At 40.3% G+C, this 22,330-nt stretch overlaps 1 protein-coding gene across 3 annotated transcripts in view; it reads right to left on the bottom strand.

Annotated features, from left to right (window-relative positions):
- The window catches only part of TMEM117 (transmembrane protein 117), a 223,136-nt gene that overhangs the window by 198,652 nt on the left and 2,154 nt on the right, over positions 1–22,330 (bottom strand). For 2 of the 3 annotated variants that reach the window (XM_075274361.1, XM_075274364.1), the window contains exons 2-3: positions 14,118–14,413; positions 191–323 (exon numbers count right to left, since the gene is read on the bottom strand). In XM_075274361.1, the coding sequence (XP_075130462.1) occupies positions 191–323; positions 14,118–14,391 (407 nt within the window). In that variant the 5' untranslated portion in view covers positions 14,392–14,413. Of the gene's footprint in view, positions 1–190; positions 324–14,117; positions 14,493–22,330 lie in introns of those variants that run through there. The other variant, XM_075274362.1, reaches the window with a different exon arrangement.

The raw sequence follows: 22,330 nt of genomic DNA, 5'->3' as shown, positions 1-22,330 counted from the left end.
AATTATTGCAAATGACAACACGACCACTGAGTGCCCACAAGGAGAAATACATAGCATATCACTTTGCCAAACAATATTCTGAAATAATTTTGTTTTAAAAAGCTAGTTATCTTGTGACTAGATATCCTGTTAAGAGGACAAATCTTTATATGTATGGTTCTAATCTAAAAACAATAACTCTGCTACTTACCTCATATATCCAGCTATAAGAAGAAAAATGTTGTAGATATGGGAAAAAATGAAGAGAAAAAGTATAGTGCTAAAAAACATGGTCATCCACGAGCCATGGTCGTCTCGAAACACTTTCAGACGAAGTAATTGACCTGCAACAAAGACAATAATCAATATTTTAGTAAATGAAACACACATGCACATGCAAAAATACAACCCAATGCAAATTTACATACATTATTAATATTCATGGGAATATGCGCACATCTGAGTTATCCGAATAAACTATATCAAGTTTTAAAAAAAAAAAGCATAACTAATCTATACAATGAGAACTAGATTGAGTTAATGTATAAACCTGAAGGGTTTTTTTTAACGGAAAGGGATTATAGGGGTTTTTCAAACAGATACCCTCTCAATGGAGGGGGGAAGGGGGGGGGGGAATCCAACTTTTGGCACATGATTGGCTGTTTTTGGCACCAGAAGATCTGCTGTTTCAGAGGCTGCAGCCATTACTGGCAAAGTCTGGGCCCCATAGCAAATGTTTAACTTGGGGCCCCCTTTCCCTTTTACACACACTATAATGTTACAAAATGGCCTCCCACAGTATAATTTCCCATAGTATCCCCTCCGCACAGCATAATGTCCCGTAATTTCCCCTCCACACAGTATAATGACCTATATCAGCCCCTGCACACAGTACAATGTCCCATAGGAGCCCCTGCATATAGTATGATGTCACATAGTGGCCCTTCCACACTGTATAATGTTTCATAGCAGCCCTCCACAGAGTATTATGTCCCACTGTAACTCCTATGATGTTTGTTGACTAAACCTGAAATTTTGGAGGTACACCACCCATTAAATATTATTATACTCTGGGGTGTTTTCAGTTGGTCATATTTTTGGATAGATAGATAGATAGATAGATAGATAGATAGATAGATAGATAGATAGATAGATAGATAGATAGATAGACAGATATTTGGATTTTAAAGTACGTTTGGAGGTTTATATTTTGGCTGTGTGAATTTACATTCTGTATTTAAATTTTATTTAAATAAGGTAATAAAGAATAAAAAAATATATATAAGCCATCAATAATAGATCAGTGGGGGGTCTGACACCCAGGATTCCTTCAGATCACTGGTAACAAGACAGGACAGTTCTCAGTATTGTTTACATACTGCGAGACGCGCTCCTCACTCACTGTACAAAGTGAACCCACAAGTGTAGGTACCACAGCGCTGCCACATACATTTCAATGGGACAGCTCTCCAGTACCCATATTCACCCATATTCACTGATACAGTTTGTATGGCATAATCATTAGGTAAACAATACCGAAAGCCATGCTGTCTTGGTATCAGTGAACATGGGGAAGTCTCAGGTGTCCGACCTGAATAGTCTTTTATTTACTGTTGTATCAGTGCCAGCAACAGAAATCTCTGATAAACACCAAAGGGTGCCTAATTTTTCCAGTACTCCATACACTTTGGGGCTCACCACGTACAAACCACTGCTATACTATGGGGTTTCTTTACACACAGAGTATAACAAACAAATGCCCAGTAAGGGGAAGGGGGGAACATAAATATAAACAGTCTCCTGGACTTTGTTGCTGCATCCATCGTGGATCTTCATCCTGTTTGGTCCTCTTTGCAAGTGTCAAGACATTGACACACCAATGATTGTGTCTCAGAAGTCCCTCAAACAATGTGATGGAACCCAGGAGAGGTGAGTAAGGCTGCTTGTTATGTTTATGCCCCCCCCCCCCCCCCCCCGGGCCTCTGCTTACTATACTCTGGTGCTGAAAGAAACTCCACACTATAATAATAACAGTTCTGGTTTAGACCAAACAATGAACTGCAAGGCGAAAATTGTGAATATTTGCCCGACGACTCTCGTGAAGTTCACCCAACACTACTTAAAAGTAAAACAATTTCATACATTGATTCCAATAATGAAAAAAAAAAATTGTAGATTTCTGTGATAATTGCAAGTCATGTAAAATTTTCCCAGTGGAGAATAATAGAAATAAACTGAAGAAGAATAGAACATTGTAAGTTACTTTGTAGCCTTAGCCTAAATTCATTTTAGTGTATTACTGCATAATTTAAATAGAATTCTGCTTTCAAGTAGCAATTCAGCAATCTTAATTCCAGGCATGCAATAGGAGCAAACAGAAAACCAATTTAATACTGTAACCTTAAGCTTGTTACTGCTCCTTGCAAGATTGAGATATTACTGTCACCTTACTTGACCTTACCTTTAAGCTTCAATGTTTACACAATTACACTACAAAATGTTAGACAACTAACAATTGCAAGTGAAGCTATTCTGGTAACATCCCAAACTGAAACATACATTATAAGTCTTGAACATAGGTTAAAGAGAACAATAAAAAAAATAAATATAAACGTTTTATTTATATGCCAGGAATTCCTGTATATTGAAAAGGATAGTTGACAAAACTAAAACTATATCTAGGTATATTGACAAACCACACTTGAATAAATGCCAAGAGGACAGGGGCCAGGCAGGATCCAGAGAGGGTGTTGATGTGTCCACACCTCTGTGGTCTTTAAGATATGCAGATGGTATTGCTTGATATGTTATACATGTGCAGTTTGTGGTCTGTGCACTGAATGATGCCAGTAAATATTTATTAGTTCAACATTCAGAAATGAAAATGAGATAATACAATATTATAGCCTTCTTTCTACATTTTCCCTGAAAGGGTAATGCCACATGCAACAAAAAAGTTCCTAATGTATCCATTCAAAACTGGTGAAGATTTTTTGGTCTTAACTGCAAAAGTTAAGTCCCACCATAGTTTTTAAGCTTTGCATACCAAAAAAGCTAAGCTTTGTAAATTGGGAGTCTGTGGGGGAGCTTAAAGGGAATGCTTTTAATGTAAAACATATTTTAAGTGATTTTTTTTTTATAATAATTTGAATAATTTAATAATTTTTGGAAATGTTGTTTTTAATTTTACAATTTAATAGCTATATTAAAAAAAAAACTGGCTGTGAGACTTTTTATTGGGTGAGTGGGAAGATGCCGGGCCGGGGAATGTCTGGGCTCACTACAACAGGTTCTACTTGTGGGCACTGTTTAATTGTGGCTGAATAATAGGTTTATGCACAACTGTAAGACTCTGGAACATCCTACATCTTGAGATTCATGGGACTCCACAGGCACAAGCAGCTTAAAATACCGATTTGCTTCTTTGTAATGGAATTTTAGCAGCTCTGTTCTATTTAATCCAATGAATTTTTCTGACAGAGATCTTTCTGATTATACTTGTGTGTGCTCTGAATCAGCCCCAAATATCTTTACAGTAACATGATCATGCTTAAAGAGGACCTTTTATGTCCTCAGAAAATGTGCAGAGTGAATTCAGTGCACTGTCAGCTTTGGTTGTATTTGCTGGAAATATTGGTATCATTTACTTTGGCACCAATATTCCTCCACTGTCAGAAAGGTGGGCCTTACAACCTAGCATCATTGCTGGGCTGTGAGGAACATCCCCAATGACAGTACAAGGCTATGGAAGAATACTGTGGACAAGTGCTGCAGAACCTCAGGTTTTCCCTTTTAAGAGACACAGCAGGGTGAGTGGCACTGAGCTGACTTTTGAATGTGGCCTGCTATATCATGTAGGGTAGGTGTGCACAGATGAGCCACACAGGCGCAGTGAAATTGGCATTGGAGAAAGGAGAATTGGCAATATTAAGGGCAGGTGAGGACCAAAAACTGTATAATGTTACCTCCTTATGGCCCCCTAAGCATAATCTCCCCCAGTGTCTCTCCCATACAGAATAAAAAATGCTCTCACATTGTGCAGCCCACAGTATAATCTTCGCTCTTTGTGGACCCCACAGTATAAAGCCTTCTCATTGTGGCCCTCATACTGTAATGCCTCCCTCAAAATCCACTCCTGTCAATGCTGGCAGTGGCTTGGAAGCAGCAGGAAGGAAGTACCACATCATCCATACCAGTTTCCAAGCTGCTGGCAGGAAAGACAGGGGCTGAATGGTGAAGCATGGGGCAGATGGCTTCCTGCTTCTCCACTGTACTCATCTCAGGGTTGAAGCATGTATATGCACCCAAAATCTGGGACTGTCCTGCTGAATTCCAGACATTGTGAATTATGACTACACATCTTCCATCAGCCAAGACCACCCCCTAAAGGACACTTTTCAATGCAATTTTCTGGGATGATATCATAAAATTTTTTCAACAAATGCATTTTAAAAAGCAAATTTAAGGGGCCTGTCAGCCGTAAATTATTACAAACCTAATCCCAGTACCTTGTAGTGGTGTTTCCAAATATGGCCCTATTATCCAGATTTGGAGACACGTTTTATGTAAATCACACATTTCTTCAAATGCAAATGAGAGGAAAGTGTTTTGCCTGCGAATCTACCTTTGAAACAATCCAAAGAAGCCCCAAATTATTTTTTCCCTTATCTATATATGCATAAAATTGTCATTTACATGAAAATTGAGCACCAAAGCTGAATAAAAGAGGGACATTTTGAGACAGTAGAATCACCACTACAAGGTACTGGGATTAAGTTTATAACCAATTTACTACTGACTCATTACCATTAAAATTATACAATTAAAAAATAAAAGCCTATATGGAAACATAAGACCAAATATGAGTAAGGTATACTGCTCAGTGATTGTTAAGTAACAGAGAGATTGGATAATTCCCAATGCACTATTCAGTTAAGCAAATACATTGCATATTATTAACTGGAAAGTCAACATGTGCTAAGAAGAATCACTCTGTATTGTAAGCAACCGACATGAGAAACAGGTCATATTGAAACAGTCTTTGATTCCAAATAGTTGGAACTCATGATCATCTCTATATTAGACTGTTTCTTAACAGATACCTACCTTCAGAAAAGAAATTTGTAGGAAAATACATCACTTGCTGCAAAATGACAGAAAACCACAATTCACAAATCCAGCACTGTGGCCATATATGCTGGGATAGGAATGATTCACAGATCTTAAATAAGGGTATGTAACATTTCATATAATATATTGAATAAGTATATAATTAATATTTTACGTATACATTTTTATGGTATTGATTAGTCAAGTTTCAGTGTGAAGTTATAAGACTGCAATGTGTCATTGATTCCTTACTATTACACATTTCACTGTTCTGATCAGATGGAATCTGTAATTCATTCTAACTTTGGTTTAGATGGTACTTCTACTGAATAATCATATACGTTATTCATGTCAATTACATTAAATAAATAGAGAGAAAGAGAGAGAGAGAGAGAAAGAGAGAGAGAGAGAGAGAGAGAGAGAGAGAGAGAGAGAGAGAGAGAGAGAGAGAGAGAGAGAGAGAGAGAGAGAGAGAGAGAGAGAGAGAGAGAGAGAGAGATTATGTGTAGATAATCTAGTGATGGTATTCAGTTAGTATGGGCAAGGAGTACTATAGATCTCAAAGCTATGCCTTCCAAAGGTAAGGGAACCACCAATACAGCAACATGGCCAGAGTTAACATGTCAAACAAAATCTTATCGGAAAATGCCTTATAAACCCATTTTATGAGGTTGTCTCATCTCTATAACTCCTATCTGTATGTTCTTTAAGGATCTATAGACATCTAAGAGATGGAGCTTACATTTGGGTCTGCCATTGGCACCTTTTTTCCAGATCCAGACTGTCTGTATACTATGTGGATGGTCATTCATTTGGTGCCACAACAGCTGATAGTACCTTCCATAAAAGTGAAAAAGATGTTTGCCAGTGGTTTTAGGAGACCTATGACAACCAGCTGATTGTCATGGCAGCTCCCAAATTTGGAGGATCATCTGTAATAAAACAACCCCCTTAAAGCCATAAAACTGTTATGCAGGGTTCATGACTCATTTAAGTCAACATTTTTAAGATGTCTTTATGCTTTTACAAAGTGTGCATGTTCGAAGACCTAAACTACAAATCTGCCTACTCCTTTACTACAGGTAGTCAACCTTGGAAGAGCCACAATTCCACGTGTCTATCTTTTTTCTGCTCAGAGGAGAAGCTCCAATGGTACTGCTATGTTCTCATTACAATGTGCTTCCTGTGCCTTTTTATTGGATTTCTGGGAAATATAATTGTTCTCATCAGTTATGCCCATTACAGTAAAGCATGGACAAGCAGCACTATTTTTTTGTTCAACCTTGCACTTTGTGACTTTGCGTGGATTGTCATTGTACCCATCTCTATCTACTTCAGCATTAATAAGTTAGTTATGTACTCTGTTCCTGCATTTTGCCAGTTTAAGAGAATTGTTTTCAACATCAACACATATGGCAGTATTTTCTTCTTAATGCTTATAAGTTTTGATAGATACCTTTATTCTGTGCATCCACTGACTGCACCAAGATGGTGGAACAAGAAGAAAGCCAAGCTCTGCACCACAGCAATATGGCTATTCATTTTTCTAGAATCAATCCCTGACATCTATTACATACTAAATAGAAAGAATGCAGTAAAAGTTATCACCTGCTTGGACTACTTGGAAGAACCGCTGGATTTTGTGGTTCCTCTTACATTGTCTAGATTTGTATTTGGTTTTCTAATTCCTGGCGCTATTATATTCACATGTTATTTCTGTTCTCTTCGAGCTTTAAGGCACCTTAAAGACCTGTGCCAAAGCAGCAGAGCCAAGAAGCCTTTCAAGCTGGTTTCAGCCACAATGCTTGTGTTTGTCATCTCATTTGTTCCATATCATATTGTGATGATGGTTATAATTTTCTACAGACTTAACTGTTCAATAGACTATGGTAATATCAGTTTACTTTTTGCATTCTATCAGATTTCTGAAATGCTTTGTAGTGTAAGCAGCTGTGCAAACCCAGTAATCTTCATTTTGGCCAATAATAAGCTTAAGCATGTAAAACTTCTAACATTTTCTCACATACGGTTATTTTGCTGTCATTCAAACAAGGTGGGAATCATAACCTAACAGTAAACAGGTCCTACTAAAACTAATCTGTTTAATAGGTAGTTCATGTTTTATTTCATTATTTTATTTACCGCCCTTTTTATGCACAATTTCTCTATATTTGCTGGATGTGAGTGTTGTCACTTTGCGGTGTGTTGTCCGAGCTGTGTACTCTGATCAGATTACTCCCTTCTGCTGCCTCTCCTAATCCTATTTCACAGACACACTAGGAGAGGTACTGTAGTCACAAACCTTCCTAAAGCCTTTTTCTTGTCTTCCCCTGCTTTAGATTGATTGATAGACTGACTTTCTAGTGACTGAACTAAAGACTGCTGAAAGGTGTGGGGAAAGACACTTATCCATACTAGGATGTATTTTAAAATATGTGTTTAGATCTAAAGATTTACTGATCTTTAAATATAAAGATAAACAGATTATAAATATGTAGATATATTAAAAGCAATATTAGTCTCAAATGTTATTTGCATATAAATTTTATCCACATTGGCTTTCATGAGCAAATACCATGGCGGCCTGGAGAAAAATGTGTCTATGTAAGGTTTTTTCTTTTCCACCTTTTGTCAGCTCACTGAATGTATGTAGTTGCAGAACAATAAAAAGCACCTGTATTCACCCTGGAGATCCATGTGATGCTATACAAGTTTCATCAGTGCACTCAAGCAATGCTTCTATGGAAAAAAAGCTTCTATACCTATAGGATCTGATGAAGCATGCTCTGTCAGGTTTACATGTTTCTCTATAAAGCACTACTGCAGGAGAAAACCTAAATTAGTAGCAAAAGCACCAAATACCAATGATCAGCAGAAAATGCCATAGGACAGCTCATCTCACCTTGTTAATGCCAAATAGATACCACCGTGCAAGATAAAATACCTAAGTAGAGGTCCCAAACACCACTGTGCTGTATCCATGATGGCAGCACTGCCCCCAACCTTCCAATCGCCAGTCTCCCCTTTTCCACATTGGCAGCAGCAGTGTCCCCAAATGAAACCATCCACATTTTCAGCAAATCTTTCCCCAGTTCCACACCTCCCACACTCCCAGGAGCATTCTCACATCAGACTACTACCAGCCTATGATGCGCCTGCCTCCAGATTAGAACGTTTGGCCTGCAGACTATAAATTTCTGCTTCAGAGTCCCAACTTTGTACCCAAGCTGGCAAGGACCTATGCCTCACCAGGCAGTGAGCCACTCTCTGAGAAGCGCTAAACCAAGGCACTGAAACAGCAGAGGGCTTAGGGTACATGGTGAAACACAATGTGATGCCTACTTCATTCATGTCGATTGTGTTTTAATTTAGGGTACAGTCTGAATTATCTGTTGGGAAATGGAAGATGCATCAGATGTAGGAACAACAGCAAAATCTGCACAGTTTGTAACAAAATGTTTATCATGTTAAGTAACTTGAATTCTGTGGTCAATTTCTTTCTCTTTTATTTTAAAAAATATTACATATGTTTCTAGCACACCATTGATATTACCTTTGCATTATATATAAAATGTAAAATATAGTGATGTGGATGAAATCTGGGACTAAATTCATAGGTCACTCTTTGCTGAGATGGGCCTTCTCTCCTCTACCAATATTGTGGAGCATCATGTGGTCCCAAGACGTTACCTCCAACCATATCATGTTTTTGTAGTACAGTTTGCTTTTTAGATTTTGGTGCTGGGATTCTTTAAACTGAAGGATCTCCTCAGAACCCCTGAACCAATCTTATATTCTGCTATAATCTGCGGGTCCCATATGAGAGTGCCTCGGCCAGATGGTAGCAGGATATTCCTGAACTGACAACTGAGACTTGAAGGGAAATTGAATGTTCCTTCTTTGATACTGTGGTAAGTATTAGAGACTCTCTTTCAGTTCCGCTTTCTCCATCGCATTTATTATACTCAGACAGATTGTATAGGATGGGTGCCTCAAACTCTGATATGGTATTATATACAGCGAAAGTTGGCTTTCCCGGTGTGAACCCCAGTGCTGAAGATATCGGCGCAGTTAGTTTTGGCACCGATATCTCCCCTCTGTCAGAAGGGGTGGCTTTACAGCTCAGTCGGCTTTGTAGCGGTATATCATACCGCACATCCATGAAAATGTGAATGGCGTAGTCATATTAAAGCTTATGACTATTATATAGTCATATTAAAGCTTATGCTATGGAATGAGTATTATATATATCCATATACATATATAGATTGTGGAAGAATGGGCTCAGTGGTAGCAGCAGCAAACCCAGACAGTCAGAAGCAGACACAAAAATTCAGCTGCAAATAGGTTTTACCCTTTACGTTTATTTTGCAAAAAAACAGCAAAACAAAATAAGCCTTAACTTCAGGCAAAATAATAAAAGAAATCCTGCTCGTCTGAGCTACTAGCTATACAAATACCCTAACTGTACATGTGGCTTGCTCCAGCCACACGGACAACACAGAGCACAGTAAAAGCAACAGTTCAGACTAGACTCTCAACAATTTGCAGTATTGGGACAGAACCCGGCTCCACCTCTCTCCTCCAGGGACTGCACAGAACAGAGGTCTTGGCAACCTTTTATAGGCCTTTAATGAGACCCAGCTCCCACCTATGAAATGGCTCCCCCCCAGAAGGAGCCATCTCACAGCTTAGGTGTTACCTGAATTGTATCCTCACCTACCACTCACGAGTGAGGAATCATAGCTACCCTCTAGAAGCTCAACTGTCCACTTTTCACAATATATACTGTATTTGCTACTTTCAATGCAGCAGAAAAGGTGAAACAAAAATGTCAGAATCACATGCAAAGAAATTTATTTTTGTTACAAAAAACCCCAAAAGAAATAAATAATGACACGCTGACTTGCTATTACCATCAGGGACAGCTAAGCATCCAGTCCATGAATGGGCTGTAAAACACAGATGTTTTCCTATTTACTTTCACAGGGATGATTTTAATCATAGCTCTGTTTGATTTTATAAGAGTGTAATGAGGTAGCGGATGTGTTTTGTTTGCGCAGCTTTATTGCTGCTTTTATTTCTCATACTTCCCTATTATCAGAATATGCCCTATTATTAAATATCATATCATTAATTTCCTTTGACTGCCCTATTCAATGTCATTTCTTAAGCAGATGGTATCTTTGTTTTAAACTTTTGCTGCTTGGAAACATAAGTGTCAATACAGAAGCTGGTTTATATAGTACCAGTATATTCTACTGTTTCGTGCACAAGAAATAACTGCACATAAAGGCAACCTAATGTATAGTTAATTCGGATTATATTTTACTTGGAACAAACACTACCTGTTCATAGTAAAACAAACATATCTACACATATTTGGTATACATATTTGGCTATATTCAAAGTTAAAGGGTTACACTTGTCTCAGCAGATCACCACTTAGTTAAGAATAACTACTTATAAGTCATAACCACCAGGGCAGGACTTACAGAAACAGGTAAGCAGTGCAATTCTATGTTGTTTTTATAACTCCTGTACAGGTGAATCAGAACTATGGAAACAGCATAGCACAACTGAGCTACATTATTTCAACTACATTTGCGGAAACAGAGTAGCTAAATGTGTTACACTGTTTCTGTAGCGCCCATTCATTTTTATGAACATTACATAAACAGCTTATAGCAGCACTGCTTGGTTATTTCTGTAAGTCCCTCTCCACTGGTCAGGACTTATGTGCACTTATTTCCACCTAGGCAGCTATATGCTGAGATAGGAATAGCCCTTTAACCAGATACTGCCCACCCATTGACCCATTCAATCTGGAAAACATGTACAATACACAATCTCTAATTGTGATCTTTCAGTGTCTGACACCTGCACACTAAACAGATCAGCCTTTCTACCAGCCCCCGGGTGCCAGAAGCTGCTAGTAGATGAAAATGCGTACAGCACCACTCCTATTCCAGCACCTAGAACAGCTGATTTGTTCAGGGTCCCAGTCTATCGATCCCCAACAGATCATGCATTGTTGACGTACCCTGTGAATAGTTCAAGTATGAAAACTTAATTTAATTAGTTCATCAGTATGAAAACTCAAGAAAACCCCTTTAAGGTAGGGACCGACGCAGCAAACCGCAGTTAAATGCATTGATTTTTCTGCTGCGTTTTCATCTGCAGTCGTTCTTCCCTGATTAAATCTCACATTTCTGCATATTTTTGCCGTTTTTAAATAATCCAGTTTTGCTGCAAGATTTGTGTCCCTATTTCTGACAGGTTGGGTCTGTACCACTGCTTCTACCAAGCTATGTTCTCCACAATAGATAGTGTTATAATTATTTAAGTCATGCTTGGCAAATTTAATGTGTTGTAATGATATTCTATATCCAGCATCTAAAAATAAATCAAGTGATAATAAAGGATCACATCAAACTCCAAATGGATGTTCCGAATGAAGAAACATGATCTACAGACCATGTGGCCAACATCTTGGCCTTGCCAGATCAACAACCTTTCAATTAACCAATGTTATAATATCTTATGAGTCACATGTCAGCAGTCTCAGAATATCTCACTTTTAGTTCTCCTATTACTTGCAACATCATTTGCAGGAGTCTCAGAAAGAAAACCACTGCAAAATATAAGTAACTGTTGATTCAGGTAGTATACATTAATTTAACATTTTTCATTTTACAATTAGCTCATTTATTTTATTACGTTAACTGGATTTGAAACTCTGGCGGAATATGCTGTCTGCACTTGAATTAGAACCTAAAATAGGTTTATTTCACAGTAGATGCATTTAGGGACATCTAGGTTTAGATACTTTTTTATGACAAGTTCAGCAAGGGGGTGCAGCTTAAAGAGGACCTTTCACCACCTGGGGCACATTCGGTGTAATACACCGCTAGAAAGCCGACAGTGCACTAAATTCAGCACACAATTGGCTTTCAAGTTCTGTGCCCCCGGTGATGAGCTATCGGAAGTTACCGTAGCTCTTCACTGTCAGAAAGGGAGTTGTTGACAGTCAGTCAGGAATGCCCTTCCTCACAGCAGCGTCTACTGCACTGTACTGTGAGAGGGGGCATTGCTTACCGTGCAGCGATGACGCTGAGCGGTGAGGAATGCCCTCCCAGTACTCGTCTATGGACAAGTGCTATCAGGAGGGGAGGGGGGGCGTTCCTCACCGCTCTCACAGTACAGCGCTATAGATGCTGCTGTGAGGAAGGAAATTCCGTACTGACTGTCAGAAACACCATTCTGACAGTGTAGAGCTATGGTACTGGCACCGATAGCTCTTCACCAGGGGCACAGAACGGGAAAGCCAATAGTGCACTGAATTCAGCACACTGTTGGCTTTCTAGCAGTATATAGAACTGCCTGTGCCCCAGACTACGAAAGGTCCTCTTTAAATAGTAACTAATAATTGATACAAGCTTAGACTCTTAGACAAGACAGTTCCATTTATCTAACATAAGTCAATGTGATAAATCTAGCACATTTTAAGACTGACTACATTTGGTTTCCACTAACTACTAATAAAGGTAGACTATGGAGTGAGTACCAGTTCTGAGAGCCAAATCACCTTGTTTAAGGGAACTTGTTAGTAGATTCAGCCACATAACAAAGACCAATATTTTACTCTGAAACATATAAGGGATATTTAGTAATGTGTCTAAAAGAAAAACTGACTTTGTCACCCAGAGCACAGCTTTAATTTCTTATGATGCTGATAAAAATAAAAGCTGAGCTGTGATCGGTTGTTATAGACCACAAGGATAGTTTTTTGTTTTAGGCTAAAGCCCCATGTAGCAAATCGCAGCTACCAAAAAACTGCGAAAAAAACGCAGTGAAAATGCATTGTGTTTTTTTTTTCTTCCTTTATGAAATTCCATAAGGAAAACACTTGTGTTTCTGCAGAATAAATTGACATGCTGCATTTTTCAAAAATGTATGCAGCTTTTATTTTCTACAATGTGTGAAGAGATTATCCAGAATTTCATTAACTTTGCTGATACTGTAAAATCTTTTTTTCTGCTGTGGGGCCTTAGCCTCCAATTTGAGGAAAATCAGCTATTTTTGTTGCAGACTTTGCTGCAGTTTTTTGAGCCAAAGCCAACATGCAGCAAAATCTGCAATAAAAAAACACTGTGTCTTTGTAACGAGCGATCTTATTTATAAACCATTTTCTAAATCTGCTTCTAAAATGTTTACAGGCAGGATGAAAAGTATTGGGTGGGTGACTCCTTTGGGCTTTTTCAGCTTAAAAAACAAACATATCTACTATGCTCTCCTTTTGATCTGAACCCACTGCCTGCTGCAACAACCACATTGGACGCCATTGACATCATCGCTGCACCACCAGACCAACAGTTCCCCCTCCCTTTGCTGAAGTAGCAGGGTGAAAAAAAAGGGGTAACACACTTTTTTTTTTTTTTTGTTTACACCCTTCCCTGCCCTGTGGTCACTGTGGGTGGACTAACCATCAGTAAAAAACACATGAAATTGGCTGGTTTTTGTCACACCTTTCACATGTCATCCCTAGATGACTTTCAACCTCTGCATTGCAAAGGATAAAAAAAATGCAGCTTAATTTACTAGAAAACAATAGTTCTCTCTCTACTCACAATATCTGTCCAAACGTGGAGCCCTTGGACCTCAAGTGCCTACTGTAAAATCAGATAACACATAAATAACAATGGATCGGAAGGGGCCAATATTAATTCATCAGTCATTGCCTACACCGGTTTTTCCATAAAACAATCCGCTATTTGTGTAAATCCACATCCACTACACTACAATTTAACATTGCAGTGGGTTAGCCAAAGCAGATTTTGCGTATACCATACATGTCCCCGGCTGTAACAATTTATGGTGATGGAAAGCTAATAGAAAGCAGGTGTTTTAACTAATACTGTAAAGATGTTCCTATAACAGGAATCAATGTAGATACACAGTCAGATTAAATATAAAAGCAACGTTACAATAAAATAATTATGTGATAGAATGTCATTTAGATCACTTACCGAATAAACGTTGATGAAAAAGAAACTTTCCAGCAACCAACCCAACTATAATGGCTATAAGCCAAAGGATGACTTTTAAGACGTTCCAACCTCCGCCTGGGTATTTAGTCATTATGAACGAAAAGCAGTTCCCAACAACAATAACATTGGCTTCAGTCTGGCTATGAGACACAGGATCCTCAGCAAATATTAGGAAATTGAAAAAAGTCACCAAGTAAGCAATTACTATCCGTGACCACGGATGCTGGAAATAATAGCGGAAGTTTTTAGCCATCCTCAAATTCTTCTGTATTGTCCTGAAATACAAAAATAACTTTTCAGCACTTTTATTCTCACATGGCAGCCGCACACACAGATTAATGGGAATTCTTGACTTGCTGTGTGTCCTGATTGAGAAGCAGTGACACAGATTACTTATTTTATCTTCACTACAGACACCAGAAATAGATTGGAGTATCTTCGGGAAGGAATAAGCTGTTCCCATCAATTTAATGTCACTCAAAACATTGCACACACAAATATATATTTACAACATATACACAAACTTTATGTAGAAAACTTTAACGATTTCATACATGTTGCTAAGGGTAATATAATAATTTAAAACAATAGGACCTTCAACTTTAAAAAAAAGAACATACACTATAAGACTGGTAACATACTAGATTCCAGTGGTAACCATAAACCTGTGTCGGTATACAGTTGGTTAGGTAAGTGATCTGCCATTTTTATCACCAATCTGCCATCACCTAAAGTCTTTTTTTTAATAGGTCAATTAAATCCAATGTGATGAAACTTATTGAACATGAAACACATATCTTGTCATAATAGTTTTGGGTAAAATATGAGAGTTCTCCCATGATCAATGCACTAAAATGCTAAAGGAGGTTACACTAATTATACATATTATACTGTAGCTGCAGCTTAGAAATAGGACAGGCATGTAATATATATCCTTGGCTGAGACACTACCTGGTGAAATCCCAACATCATTGCAAACAAAGGCCTCTGAGAAGGTCGGCATGATGTTAAAGGGAGCGCCCTCTATTGGTTTGCTTGACTGAGGCTCTGTCTTCCTAATTACATCATGGAAGATAGACTTGCACATTCTCAGTGAGCGCCCTCTATTGGTGTGCATACTTGAGGCACTGGCTTCCTAATTACATCATGGAAGTCAGATTTGCATATTCTTCCCATGTTCCTTTGCACAGTGGAGCGCTCATGGCTTAATAAGACTCCACACACCTAAATGGGGGTTTCTCCCTATGGAGTGACGATATCCCCCCAACCCTGTCTAAGCCTCTCACCTCTGCCAGGTCAGTCCTCTCTGCGCCAAGCTGATGAGATGCAATAACATCGAAAGAGCTGTCCTTGGCTGATAGACTACCTGGTAAAATCCCAACATCATTGCAAAGGCCTCTGAGAAGGTTTGCATTATGTTAAAGGGAGCGCCCTCTATTGGTTTGCTTGACTGAGGCTCTGTCTTCCTAATTACATCATGGAAGTCAGATTTGCATATTCTTCCCATATATATATATATATATATATATATATATATATATATATATATATATCAATATTACAGCCTATAGCAAACAATGAAATATCTTATCACATACTATATACACTATGTGATCAAAAGTATCCGGACACCTGGCTAAAACTTACAAGTTTGTGGCGCCCTCCATCAGTAATGCTGGAATTCAATATGGTGTTGGCCCACCCTTCCCCTTAATGACAGCTTCCACTCTCGCAGGCATACGTTCAATCAGGTGCTGAAAGGTTTCTTGGGGTATGGCAGCCTATTCTTCATGGAGTGCTGCACCGAGGAGAGGTATCATTGTAGGTCGGTGAGGCCTGGCACGAAGTCAGCGTTCCAAAACATCCCAAAGGTGTTCTATAGGATTCAAGTCAGGACTCTGTGCAGGCCATTCCATTACAGAGATGTTATTGTCATGTAACCACTCCACCGCAGGCTGTGCAGTATGAACAGGTGCTCATGTTGAAAGATGCAATCGCCATCCTCGAATTGCTCTTCAACAGTGGGAAGCAAGAAGTTGTTTAAAGAGGACCTTTCACCATATCTGGGCACATGCAGTGTTATATACTGCCGGAAAGCTGACAGTGCGCTGAATTCAGCGCACTGTCGGCTTTCCCGATCTGTGCCCGGTGTGAAGAGCTTACGGTCCGGTACCGTAGCTCTTCTATGGTCAGAAGGGCGTTTCTGACCATTAGCCAGAGACGTCCTTCTGCCTCGCGGCGCCTATCACGCTGTGCTGTGGAGCAGGGAGGAACGCCCCCTTCCTCTCCTGATAATGCTCGTCTATGGACGAGCGCTGTGAGCAGAGGGAGGGGGGCGTTCCTCCCCGCTCCATAGCACAGCGTGATAGGCGCTGCTGGGCAGAAGGACGTCTCTGGCTAATGGTCAGAAACGCCCTTCTGACCATAGAAGAGCTACGGTACCGGACCGTAAGCTCTTCACACCGGGCACAGATCGGGAAAGCCGACAGTGCGCTGAATTCAGCGCACTGTCAGCTTTCCGGCAGTATATAACACTGCATGTGCCCAGATATGGTGAAAGGTCCTCTTTAAACAACTTCTTGCTTCCCACTGTTGAAGAGCAATTCGAGGATGGCGATTGCATCTTTCAACATGAGCACCTGTTCATACTGCACAGCCTGCGGTGGAGTGGTTACATGACAATAACATCTCTGTAATGGAATGGCCTGCACAGAGTCCTGACTTGAATCCTATAGAACGCCCTTCTGACCATAGAAGAGCTACGGTACCGGACCGTAAGCTCTTCACACCGGGCACAGATCGGGAAAGCCGACAGTGTGCTGAACTCAGCGCACTGTCAGCTTTCCGGCAGTATATAACACTGCATGTGCCCAGATATGGTGAAAGGTCCTCTTTAAAACATCAATGTAGACCTGTGCTGTGATAGTGCCATGCAAAGCAACAAGGGGTGCAAGTCCCCTCCATGAAAAACATGACCGCACCATAACACCACCGCCTCCGAATTTTACTGTTGGCACTACACACGCTGACAGATGACGTTCACCGGACATTCGCCATAACCACACCCTGCCATCGGATCGCCATATTGTGTACCATGAATCGTCACTCCTCACAACGTTTTTCCACTGTTCAATTGTCCGATGTTTACGCTCCTTACACCAAGCGAGGCTCATTTGGGATAGACCTGCATGATGTGTGGCACCCAATCACCTGACCACGTTCGTCACCAATCACCTGACCAAGTCCGTGAGTTCCGCGGAGCACCCCATTCTGCTCTCTCACGATGTCTAATGTCTACTGAAGTCGCTGATATGGAGTACCTGGCAGTAGGTGGCAGCACAATGCACCTAATATGAAAAACGTATGTTTTTGGGGGTGTCTGGATACTCTTGATCACATATGCCTCTACCATGGCCAATAAAAAATAAGAATGCTAAATAATTAAGTGTCAGGTCATCTAAGGTTATACAGGATTAGTAAAACAGCATTAGGAAATCTACCACAGTGTACATAATGGCGTATGGCACACTTTTGCATGTCTGCATTCATTATAAAGGAAAACACAACATAACGTATACTGTTTTGTGTGATGCTGAATAATGTACATGTTATTTTAGAAAGTAGAAATCAGCATAAATAAAAAATAAAGCTCAGGTGCTAAAGTGTTGTAGTAATAAGTCATTGGTGCGGACCCATCTGGAATATGCAGTTCAGTTCTGGGCACCAGCTCATAGAATGGATGTCCTAAAGCTAGAAAAAGTTCCACGGAGGGCCACAAAGCTGATAGTGGGAATGGAGGACCTGCGTTATGAGGAGAGGTTAAAGGAGTTAAACCTCTTTAGTCTGAAGAAGAGGCATTTAGGGGAGATATAATAAACCTGTATGAATATATAAATGGATGTATTGGGGTAAAGCTGTTCCATGTAAAATCCCATCAAAAGACAAGGGGGAACTCTCTCCACCTGGAGAATAAAAAAAAAATTCAATGCTTCTTCACTGTAAGGACTGTGAATCTGTGGAATAGCCTACCCCAGGAACTGGTCACTGCAGTCACAGCTGACAGCTTCAAAAAAAGATATGATGCCTTTTTACAGCAAAATAGCATTGATGGTTATGGAAATGTATAGAATGTCAGGACCTTTCCTGTCCCCTGGTTTAACTGGATGGACATGTGTGTTTTCAACCATAATAACTGTGTAACAATTTAAAAAAGCACATGGGCAAGAGTGGAGCTGACTGACAACCTACAACAGTTAGGGTAGGTTCATACTACCATTATTTAATGTCCGCAGTTCTCATCTGTCACAGGATGAGAAAAATGGAAGTTAAACAAAAGATGCAGAAAGAGCCCTGTCCATCTGCATTTAACCCTACATAAAAACATGACATAAGCTTTATTCTATCATGTTCTCTACCTTTTTTACAGAAGAAATTGTTATGCATTCACAACTGTCTCTTCTGTTACTAAAGTAAACAAGTAGAAAGCAACTGTCATGTTTTGTACATTACAGTCAACGGTACTGGACACAGACGGAACGGGCTTCATCTGCATCTGTAGCTCTACTACTATTAATGTCCATTCCTATGACGGATGAGAGTAACAGACTGTAATAACCGTAGAGTGAACATACCCTTAGGCCACCGTCACACGATCATGGTGGTTGTTACTATTCACAAATAATGAACAGCAAAAAACATATCAACATGTCATCTGCAAACATGGCTCCGCAAAAAGATTTTTATGATCCCATACATGTGCCGCCAATGCAGACAAAAATAGGACATATGTCATAATTTGCGGTCTTTAATCCTTTCCCAACATCCTCTGTAATAGTATGACAATTGTTGGGTATTTAATATAGCGGCCACTCTGGAGATGAGCGGCCATCATAGCCGCCGGGTCTCTGCTGTATTATACAGCAGAAACCAAGCGCTAATGCCCACAATCAATGCACGTACTGATTGTGGGCATTAACACCCCTGGCATCTTGGTCAAAGCAGATCAAGATGCCATTTTGCCGGCAACACACGGAAACTGCCATTTTACTAATATAGTTCTATAAAAATAATTTTCCCGTACAGTGAACACTGTAGCAGGGGAAAAAATCAAAAGTGTTAAGGGGTTAAAATGTAAATAAAGCTAAATAAATTTGGTATTCCTGGAAAATAGGTGACATGTCATTTTGGCTACAAGAGTGAACACTGACTTTAATGGGAGCCGCTCGCTTCTTTTTTCCGCTAGCTAGTAGCGGAAAAAAGAAGCGAGATGACCCTTCTTGCCGCGGATTCTGCGGATGCTTCAGCTGTGGCATCCATGGTACGAAGCTCCTTCCCAATTAGGCCCATTCTTTTGGGCCTAATCTGGAGCAGAATGCCGCAACGGGATGCCGGTGTACTGCACCAGCATCCTGTCACAGCTAGCCGCGCGTAATGTTCACACGCGGAATGCAAATTCCGCCATGTGAACATAACACTTTCATCAAGCTTAAATCTCAAAGCCTACACTGTGTCACGGTCCTTCAATGTATCTGATGAGAGTGAAGACCCTCAGTATATTATTGAACCTTCTCATATCATTTCACTGGCATCTATTAAGACAAGAGTCCTTCTGCCTGGGAATACAATTGTGCCTACCCCCAAAAGGAAAATAATTATTAGCTCTAACATAGCTGGTCATCGTGGAGCTCACAAGACTCATTTTTGGAGGCAAGCTCTTGCTAAAGATATTTGGGACTATTTGATCACCAGCTCAATGTGCGCCCAAAATAAGACTTATAAAACCAAACCTGTTGGTCTCCTTTAGCCACTTCCAGTTTCTCTATGGCGATGACTTTATAACCGATCTAGCATTGTCTGCGTGTACCACTATCTAGGTGGTAGCGGATCGTTTTTCAAAGATAGCTCACTTTGTTCAATTATCTGGACATCCATCTGCACCCTTTCTAGCCAGTCTCTTCATTCAACACCTCTTCCACAAAATACTGTCTCGGACAGAGGAGCTCAGTTTACATCAAGGTTCTGGAGGGACCTTTGTAGCATGTTTGAGATAAAGTTGTACTTCTTTTCAGCTTACTAACCACAATCCAAAGGACAGGTAGAACAAATTAACCAAATCCTAAAGAATTACCGTCATCATCATCATATTATTATTATTTTATTTTTTTTTGCACAATAGGACAAATGGGTATCCTTGTAAAGTTGGGCAGAAGTCTCTTATAATAAGTATTCCAGATTATCCACAGACTTCTCTTTCTTCATGTATGGGCAGAATCCTCGCGTTCCTCTACCTTTGCTTGCCTTCTCAGAAATTCCTGTGGCCTCAAACAGCAGGGGTCTCGAACAGCCTGATATTCGATCGAACGGTGTTCGCTCATCTCTACTCTAGAAATATTAATGAACTAAAGACACCATGGACTACAAAAGATTTTGAGAAAAAAAACTTTCTACGTGGTGGATCAGAAGGATTTTAGTCCTGAAGAAAGAGCCTGGGAGTCAGCAGAGGATATTGAATGGATCCACAATTCACTGTCCATTACAAGTACTTTACAATGCATTTCAGCTGAGTAGCACATTTACTTTGCCAGTAAACAAAGGCAAGCTGTAACCGCTATTATCTCACAGCTGAAATACAAAATAACTAGTGTTGAGTGAATAGATTTGTAATAAGCCAGGTTTGTCACGAATTTTCCAAAACTCAAGTTTTGTATTTATCCTCACATGATGACTCAAGCCACTATTTTCCTGTCCATTGAAGGGTGCAAGGAAGGTGTATACAAATTAAGTAAAAAAAAAACAAAAAACATTTACTCACCTTTCCTGAGCTCTTCTGCAGCATCCTCCAGTATTCTCGTCTTCCCAGGCTATGCACCATCTTCATTAGCCCCAAGGTTACTGCTGAGGCCTGTCATTGGCCCTCAGCTGTCATGTCAGAGAGTCAACGTCATCATGCTTTGACCCCACAGCGCCATCACATATACTGTAGCATCAAAGCATAATGATGTTCACTCCTCCTCATGTGGCAGTTGTGGTCCAATTACATACCTCATTGGCGACCTAAGGGCTGAAGCAGATGGTGGATGGGCCAGGAATAACAGAATGTTATAGGATTTATACACACCTTCAGTAGCCTCCGGGTATTAGTCTGGGTTCAGACAGCTGCCTCAGATTCCGGACCAAAAAACGGCTAGCCGCGCCTGGATGCCGGTATAGTGCAGCGGCATTCCGCTCTGGATTAGGCCTAAATGAATGGGCCTAGTCGGGAGGGAAGTGTCGCAAGGTGGATGTCCGATCCGCCTGAAGAAAGAGCATGTCACTTCTTTTTTCCACAAGCGGCTTGTTCCCAATGTTTCAATGGCAGGCAGTCTTTTGAGCAGGATTTTGATACGGATTCTGCGTCAAAATCCTGACCAAAAAAACCCCATCTGAACTCAGCCTTATACTCAGCAGCCTGAAGAAACCCAAGAGTATAATACATAACTTTAACTGTAAGGCACCATGTAGTGAGCCGCAGCCAAAAAGCAAAGGTTATGCTGCGATTTCAAAACATGTCGTATAGGTATAATTTTAAAGGGATCCTATCATTAAAACTCTATTTTTTGTGCCTAACACTTAGAAATAGCCTTAAGAAAGGCTATTCTTCGCCTACCCTTAGATGTCTTCTCAGCGCCACCGTTCAATATATAATCCAGTTTTCGCCGGTATGCAAATGCATTCTCTCGCAGCACAGGGGGCGGGCCCCAGCGCTCAAACAGCACTGGGGGCATCCCCAATGCTGCAATAGAACTCTCCAGTGCCGCCTCCATCTTCTTCAGGAACGCGTCTTCTTTGCATCTTCTTCCAGTGGTGGCCTCAAACTTATAGGTGTTGGGCAGCCGACTACGCATGCCTGCCGGCCACAAGAAAATGGCTGCTTACAATACTGTGTAAGCGGCCATTTTCTTGTGGCTGGCGGGCATGCGCAGTTGGCTTTGCCCTAGGCCTGAGGCCCTGAAGTTTGAAGCCAACCCCCGAAAGAAGACGTGAAGAAGACCCGTTCCTGAAGAAGATGGAGGCGGTACTGGAGAGTTCTCTCGCAGCATTGGGGACGCCCCCAGTGCTGCGAGAGAACTCATTTTCATACCGACGAAAACCGGATTATATACCGAACAGCTGCGTAGAGAAGACATCTAAAGGTAGGAGAAGAATAGCCTTTC

This window comes from Leptodactylus fuscus, chromosome 5, assembly GCF_031893055.1.
Source record: "Leptodactylus fuscus isolate aLepFus1 chromosome 5, aLepFus1.hap2, whole genome shotgun sequence".
Taxonomy (NCBI): Eukaryota; Metazoa; Chordata; class Amphibia; order Anura; family Leptodactylidae; genus Leptodactylus; species Leptodactylus fuscus.
The sequence above is the reverse complement of the archived record's forward strand: the minus strand, read 5'-3'. Positions and strand labels throughout refer to the sequence as shown.